The following is an 8,439-nucleotide window of genomic DNA, read 5'->3' as shown; positions in this document are numbered from 1 at the left end:
CACCGTGATCGCTGGTATTCTATACTCACATATTTGATACATAACAGGAATGCAGAACATGCACATTCCCTATACAGCCGAAGCCTTGGACACATGAGCCAGAGTAGCTGCCTGCAGTGGTGTGCAGGAGCATGCCAACTGAGGACACTTTTGTGTCTACAGGTGTGGAAATGAGGACGAATATTAGGGGTAGCCATTCATCCTTTATTACGCTCTTTGTCGCAGGGCCTTGTTTTGATGGTTAAGGTTTCCCTTATGCTTTTTGATTCATTATGAGTATGTATGAATAGAGGGGACTCATGTTGCATAGACAAGTGGAGAGGACATGAGGCGTGGCTGGCCCCAGGGCACTTTTCCACCAACCTTCTAGCCCTGAGAACTGCGACTGGAGGCATTACTCAAGGGCCCAAGCATTTTCCGGATTGTTCTTGAGTACTTTTGTTTCTGAAACGTGACTTTGTCAACTCACCGAAGTTTATAATATGCATTTCTCTTAAAAACAGAGTTAAAATGTGATACAAGTGGCTGGAAACTCAAAGAAAATGCACAGTGGTTTAGTTTTTATTATTATTAATATTGTTGCTGATTTTTGTGATAATAATTCTTTGATCAAATTTGGTTCACACGATGATATCTAGACAAAATTCATTTGGAAATAACCATGAAAATAAATGAAATGAAAATTTCTCTCCAGTTTCAATATAAATACTTGACTGTCTTGCATATTCAACCCATCTTATTGCACTGAATTCAAATAATAAATAAAGTACCAATATTGGTTCAGTTTTTTGCAAATATGCTAACAACTGTCAACAGAACTGATTAATATAAGTATACAGAGTCAACTGTTCTTCTGAGGATGAATTAGGTCATCAACGGTTGATTTTACAACAGCACATCTTAAAGGAATCAGTTTGCAGGCCTCTTATCTTTATTTCAATCAAATGCCTGAAACCAAAGAGTGGAGCAGGGAAGGGCTGAGAATAGGGGAGGCCTTTTATTGGACAACCATTATTTTACTTTTTGTTGTGCTGAACATGTTTCCCAATGCCAACAACCCTTTAGAAAGTAGAAGCCCTAGTTATTCTGTGTTAAATTCAACAGGATATCATGTGTAGCCATGTATCCGTTTTGTATGCAAGCCCAAAGGGAGGGAGTCAGGTTGGGAAAGACTGCTTTTTTTTAGGCAGGGCATATAAATTGATTATGGCAGTGGTTGCAGGCTTCACTTCGCAAGCATTTGATTTAGAGCATGGCTCGAAGCGTCCTACAAATTGTAAGTATGATCTCATCAATCAAGTAACCTTGACGTGTCTGATTCATGATGTAGACATCATGGTGTGTGAGATTTTAAATCCTGTATGTAAGAGCATGATCAAAAAAAGAGGGCAAAATGAATGATGTTAATTGTTATTTGTAAGCCATTAACGTCTATGAAGATATCAATGGGCTCTGGCGTCTTTATCTTCTAGTGGTATTCCCTCCCTATTGGGTATAAAGTAGTTATTCATTATAATAATTCCTAGTAGTTATGGAACAAATGACATTGTATGAAAATTTAATTACAAAAGGACTTGTTACACTACTTGTTACATTAAAGTCATGGATGTTTTCCCCCTCTCCTTTAAAGTTATATTGGAGATATGAGGGTTATTTCTGCAAGTTTAATGATATCTTCCCTTTAATGCAAACCTTCTCACTCACTTTTACTGACCTCTCTTGAATTCCAGGAGTTAAAGACATATGTGGGCTTTCTGGCCTCCTTAACCCTCTCTCTGGGAATGTTGATTGGTGAAAGAGGGAACATAGGGACCTTCCCACCACCACAACCAGGTTCACATGACAGTCCCATTCCCCCAGAAGAGGTGGTTAATGGCTCTGGGGCTTATCCATCACAGAATACTGACAACTTCCCAGCATATGATAACTACCCCCTGGCAAACGGTGGAAGTCCTCAGACACGTGAAGGACACATGATGCCGTACTATGACTACCCTATGCCCATTTCATCAGACAAGGGATCCACTGTCCTACGAGCTCATTCAGGCTCAAATATGACTGCTGCTGATGCGCCAGACTTGGCATATTGCAACATGATCCTGGAAGCACCAATACCCCCAACTGCAGATCAGGTGCCTTGGTTCTGTACCTGCACCCTATGTAAAGGAGGTAGTAAAGGCCCAAAGGGAGACAGAGGAGACAGAGGACTACCAGGTTACTATACATTGCATATACTTAGTTGGTTCTCTATCAGAACCTTTTCAATGTCCTTAAGCACCATGGTTCTCAATGCCTGTCCTGGGGAGATAGCACCCTGCTCAGTTTTTTCATTTCCTGATTCAGGCAATTGTTAAGTCCTTCATGAGTTGGAAGTACTGAAGCAAGGTATGACAGCAACTGTGCAGCTTGTTGCCTGGGCTGGACCTGAGAACCATGGCTCTAACTTCATATGTGATGCTGACTACCCAGTATCATTTGCCCTTGATATCTCAAACCAGGTCAACCAGGCAGTCCAGGAAGGAGAGGCCTCACTGGTCCACCAGGACTTCTGGGTTTCACAGGTCGTCCCGGAATGAAGGGTAAGTTGTGCTATCATACCAACCAACCTACTCCCCCACCCTGGATATGTTATGTGAAAGTGCTGTATGTGATATAAAACCTTGTGGTAAGTCCAGAGTTGCATTGTTTATCTGATTTCAAAAGGCCAGAAAGGTGATGATGGTGCAAAAGGAGACCAGGGTCCAATGGGTCTTATGGGGATGAAGGGAGAGCATGGATTCAAAGGTTAGTATTACTGCATTAGCAGCCACACTTACTACTTATTACTGTACGACACCAAACATTTTCACTCTTGAGCTGAACCTTGTGCTTCAGGTGATAAAGGGGACATGGGTGTGGATGGAAGGCCAGGGGTCCAAGGGCTACCTGGAGAACCTGGGCAGTGTCCTGCGTCATGTGAATCTATTCGTGGACCTCCAGGAGAAGTTGGCCTGCCGGGAATTGTTGGGCCAAGAGGCCTGCCAGGGACGGTGGGAATGCCTGGGATGAAAGGCCAGAAAGGAGATAAGGGCGAGGTTGGTGTGTCTGGCATTCCAGGCAAAGATGGACACAAAGGGGATCAAGGAGAACAGGGTGTGTGCCACTGCAAGGATGGGGCCAAAGGTGCTGATGGACATCAGGGTTCTCCTGGGCTGAGGGGCGAAAAAGGGGAAATGGGTCCACAGGGACATGCAGGAGCAAATGGTCTAAATGGTGAAAAAGGAGATGTAGGAATGAAGGGTCCTCCCGGCCCCTGCTCTCCTGCCATTCAGTCAGCTTTCTCAGCAAGACTGGCTGATCTTTATCCAGTGGCAGATTTGCCTATTCCCTTCACCTCAGTCATTTACAACATGCAGTTTCACTACGACCCCTTTACGGGTATCTACAAGGCCCCTGTAAATGGCACCTATGTCTTTAGCTATCATTTGGTAGTGTTTACCAGGGTGCTCAAAGTGGGTCTCTTCCATAACTTCAAACCCATCGTGAAGAGCACTGAGTTGGCCAGTCTTGGTTCAGTCTCTCAACAGGTTGTCTTGCACCTTAGCATGGGTGATGAAGTGTGGCTCCAGGTAAGGGACACCACCAGTAATGGTATGTATGCCAATAGTGAGGCCAGTAGCACCTTCTCGGGCTTCCTGCTTTACCCAGACAGCTGTGATGTACCGTTATCTCGTGAGTTGTCTGAACCTATCGATGGGACATACACCTGGGGCGAACTGGAAGCTCCAGCCACTCCTGCTCCATAAATACATTCTACAGATTCATATATATATATATTTCATACACACGCGCATGCAATAAAAGCTCTGTAGTAAGCAAATCAATACCTCTGTACCTACTTTTGTCTTCTTTGTAGTTCAGAACATCTGCTACACTAGCAACCAAATGCAATCTAGTTGGTCAAATCAGTGCAAAGGTCGAAAAAAATGCCTGCCTGACATCCTGCCTACTGTTGAGCACTGTTAGTTATTTAGATCTCAGACCTCTAGCAAAATCATTTAGCTTTGTCAGGTAACATTCACAGGATCCTCATACAAAGGATGGATGGATGAACAAAATATATCATCACTGTCAGAGCAAAACCTCAAAATTCAATGTCAAAATGTACAAATCTACCAATAAAAGAGGTCCAAAATGACTTAAACCAAAACTCTAACACTGCACAGCAAAAATTGGTCTCTTATCAAGTGAAATGATCTTAAATCTGGTCAATATGTCTAATATTTCCCATTTTGAGAAGGTTGATGCACTTATTATAGGATTATCTAGCTTATTTCTAGGCACTATTTACTTGTTTTAGGTCATTTTATTAAGTAGATGATCATTATACTGATAATTTTGCTGGTTTCAAGCACATTTCCTAAAATAAGCAAACTTATCTGTCAATATTGAGAGATAATTTTACTTAATAAAATTATTTAAAACAAGTAAAAATGTCTATAAATAAGGTAAATAGACTTCCATTAAACTAACATCAACTTCAACAGGAGAAATATTAGATTTAGATTATTTAGCAGTGTGTAAGATGAGCTCGTAAGATTAATTTACATTGAATTTAAGAATGTTTTTTTTACTTTGCCATTAAAGTTTTTTATTTTTGGAGATTCAAGGTTTTATTCTGACCTGAAGTCACTCATGTTGGGGATGTGGTGCAGTGCAGTCAGCTGAGTCTATTGCTTTGAAATTCAGGCCGGGTGATTAAAGATGTGAATGTTTTACACAGTAAAGTTAATCTGCCTGAAATTAGGCGAATTGAGGCCATGGCTTCTTTTAGAGAATGTTGGATGGCTTTGTATGAAACTTTAACCTTGTCTTAATCTTATTCAGTCGCAACAACTCCATGTCCAGTGAAGAATTTGTGCACATATTGAGATTAATCTAGTGAATTAAACTGTAATGCATAAGCAAAATTTGTTCTGACTATTCTAACATTCCATGAATTTTCAAGTGTTTTATATTTAGCAGCCTTTTGATGAAATGTTCTGTTTTCTTTAGATGAAAGTCTTTTAGATTGCATTTGCCTGTGTATGACACTCAGCTTTGTAGCTTTCTGTTTTGTGTTCTTGTAAAACATTTGAATGTAATTTTGCAAGTAACCACTATTTATCCATAACTGAAATGAATTGCAGTCAGTAATCCAGGGTGTATGGCAATGCTGAATGTGGGCATGACTGCTATCCTGGAGTAAGTTTGTGTTGCGTTTCTCAGCCCCAGATTTCTTGCGCTTTTTTTCTGTGTTAGAAATGAGCTTCGATTAAACTGTGAAAAAAGGGACCAAACTCAATAAAATCTGGTGGAAACATGATCTGAATTTTCCTCTTGTAATAAAGTGTCTCCTAATCACAAGTTGTTGTTCTAGGTTCTGCTGAAATCATCTCAAATCTAGTCAATATATCTAATATTTCCCCTTTTTGAGATGGTTGTGCACTTATTATAAGATTATTCATCTTATTTCTAGACATTTTTTACTTGTTTTAGGTCATTTTATCAAGTAAAATTATTTCATTTTATTGACTAAATGTAAGATAATTTTACTTATTATAGATAAAGTGTTTTGCAGCAAGTGAATAGCAGGAAAAGATTTTCATATTTGTAAAGATTGTTCTGGATTATTATGGAAGCCTGTTCCCACTAAGAAGAATTATTATTTTTTAATGTTTCTGGTAGAAGCATGTAATAGTTTTGACTTTTGTTTATTTTAAAATATCAAATTAGCATCACAAAATAATGACTTCCCTTCTCAAAACGTTTGCTTAGTGTCTCGAAATAATCACGAATGTTGTAAAATTTTGCTGTTATATCTTAAAATGATGACATTTTCTCAAAATACTGGCTTTGCATTCCAAAATAATTTTCTTGAAATATTGACTTGATACACAAAAATAAAGATTTATTTTCATGTACTGTTGACTTTCTCAAAATAGTGATTATAGTATCTCAAACTAATTAATTATTTTGTTGAGATTTTGAGATACTATTAAAATAGCCAGTTATTACATGTGGAAAAGGTCAATATTTTCGGAAAATAAGTACTCATTTCAAAAAATTTGAGTGATTTTTTCTCCTGTTGACTTGTATATACCTGAATATTCTATATACACTCACCGGCCACTTCAGTTCAGTTGCTTGTTAACACAAACAGCTAATCAGCCAATCACACGGCCACAACTCAGTGCATTTAGGCATGTAGAGGTGGTCAAGACGACTTGCTGAAGTGCAGACCGAGCATCAGAACGGGGAAGAAAGGGGATTTAAGTGACTTTGAACGTGGCGTGGTTGTTGGTGCCAGACGAGCTGGTCTGAGTATTTCAGAAACTGCTGACCTACTGGAATTTTCACGCTCAACCATCTCTATGGTTTACAGAGAACGGTCCGAAAAAGAGGAAACATCCAGTGAGCGGTCAGTTGTGTGGACGAAAATGCCTTGTTGATGTGAGAGGTCAGAGGAGAACGGGCAGACTGGTTCCAGATGATAGAAAGACAACAGAAACTCAAATAACCAACCAAAATCTCTGAGGAACGTTTCCAACACCTTGTTGAAAGTCTGCCACGAAGAAGTAAGGCAGTTCTGAAGGCAAAAGGGGGTCCAAGCTTTTACTAGCATGGTGTGCCTAATAAAGTGATATCACTGTTGATGGAACAAAACCTTGTATCTCCATTTTAAATTTCATGAAGGATGGACCAAAATAAATGGGCAAAAATGACTTGGAAAAAATTCTGGTTCCACTGACTTACATTAAAAATAATTTTTTGTTTCTCCTGTAAAGTTACCATTTCGGAGATACGAGGTTTTGTTCCGACAGCTGCGATATATGAACACATATAATATGAATTAAAGTCGTTGAAGATAAGAGAACATGACTGTGCTAGATCAGGCAATCCTGTTGCAGTCAATGATCCGGAACGATGTTTATATGTCTGTGTGTGTGTGTGTGTGTGTGTGTGTGTGTGTGTGTGTGTGTGTGCGTGTGTGTGTATGAGACTGTGTGTGTGAGCCTGGCATAAGCAAAGGCCCCTTGTTAGGTTTAGAAAGCACTGATAAAAGCTTTGCTGAAAGTATTGGGCTGACAGAGAAGAATTAGAGGTGCTTTATTGTGGCCTGAGAGGCAGTTAGTAATGTGATATTATAATGGACTGAGCACTAATGTTTAGCGGAAGCTGCGCTAAATAATAAGTGCCCGATGGGACCAGAGGGAGAGTAAATAAAAGCTGATTGTGTGACTGAAGCACAATAACAGTGAGGCTTGTCTTGTTACCTTATGAATTGGTTTATATTTCGCACATTCATCACGGTCCCAGTAACCCAGTACAGATGAATAAGAGACATGCATGCCCCGTTTATTGTTAGTACATTGTAAACATTCATTCAAATGAAACGGAATCAATTGGAAGTAAAATAAGATATCTAGAACAGACTGTAAATTACTGGAGATAAGCCTGTAATCATCTTTAATTTCAGCATGATTGATGTCATGATTTGTTTGCTGATTTTTTGATGTGTAAAAATCTCATTTTCTCTCTATTTATCCTAAATAAAATCTGGATAGAAGTAATGTTGGCTTGTGTTGTCTTATCTTTGGGTACAGTGTAGTTTATTACGTCTGGATTCAATCAAATAAATCATTATACTACAGCTATTAGATCTACTTTATTCCAGGTACTGAACAATCGTACTTATTCTTTCTACCTATGTTGACTGTATCCCTAAAAACACGCCTGTAGACAGTTCCGTCTGCCACAGTAACACAGCCCATGGTAAACCATTCGTGTGCCAAACAGTTCCAGCTGAACATTTGTGGTTCTACATTGCCAAAAATGACATCACATGCAGTGAAATCTTCTTAAATCCAGTCAATACAGCTAAAAAGTCTCATGGTGAGACTGTTGAACCAATATTATACGATTATTTGACTCATTTCTGGACATTTTTACTTGCTTTAAGTCATTTCGCTAAACTCTTAACAAAGATGCTTCTTCAATGGTTCTATAAAGCACCATGAACACTCAAAGAACCCTTTACACAATAAAAGGCTTCTTTGCTTCAAGAAAAAGTTCTTCAGATTGAGGGAGACATGCATGAATGTGCTGTATATTGTTCTATATAGCACCCAAAAGGGTTCTCGTCAAGCTTGTTGCAATAGCAGAACCATTTTGGGTGCTGCATAGATCCCTTTTCAAACAGGTTCCATATAGAACCATCTATAGCACATTCATGCATGTTTCCTTCAATTTGAAGAACCATACAGATCCATTTCCTTTACTGAAGAACCCTTGAAGAACCATCTTTTATAAGAGTGTAGATAGAACTGTGAACACTCAAAGAATCCTTTGTGCAATTATAGGTTTCTTTGTGTCATGAAAAGGTTCTTCAGATTGATGGAGAACGTGCTGTAGATGGTT

At 39.2% G+C, this 8,439-nt stretch overlaps 1 protein-coding gene across 1 annotated transcript; it reads left to right on the top strand.

Moving 5' to 3' along the window:
* Positions 1–1,198: 1,198 nt before the first annotated feature.
* On the top strand, positions 1,199–5,350 carry LOC108440859 (complement C1q and tumor necrosis factor-related protein 9-like). Its single transcript, XM_017720002.1, has 5 exons — positions 1,199–1,276; positions 1,731–2,214; positions 2,499–2,579; positions 2,704–2,784; positions 2,875–5,350. The coding sequence occupies exons 1-5, from the start codon at positions 1,253–1,255 to the stop codon at positions 3,783–3,785; spliced, it is 1,581 nt and encodes a 526-aa protein (XP_017575491.1). The 5' UTR covers positions 1,199–1,252; the 3' UTR covers positions 3,786–5,350.
* Positions 5,351–8,439: the final 3,089 nt, after the last annotated feature.

The sequence above is a fragment of the Pygocentrus nattereri genome, chromosome 19 (genome assembly GCF_015220715.1).
Source record: "Pygocentrus nattereri isolate fPygNat1 chromosome 19, fPygNat1.pri, whole genome shotgun sequence".
In the NCBI taxonomy this organism is placed as follows: Eukaryota; Metazoa; Chordata; class Actinopteri; order Characiformes; family Serrasalmidae; genus Pygocentrus; species Pygocentrus nattereri.
This window is presented reverse-complemented; position numbering and strand designations above follow the sequence as displayed.

Excerpts from the sequence above, each read along its gene's own strand:
- LOC108440859 (XM_017720002.1), top strand. The coding sequence starts at position 1,253 with ATGGCTCGAAGCGTCCTACAAATT. Across the intron at positions 2,215-2,498 it reads AGGAGACAGAGGACTACCAG|GTCAACCAGGCAGTCCAGGA; the intron begins GTTACTATACAT and ends ATCTCAAACCAG. Across the intron at positions 2,785-2,874 it reads GGGAGAGCATGGATTCAAAG|GTGATAAAGGGGACATGGGT; the intron begins GTTAGTATTACT and ends CTTGTGCTTCAG.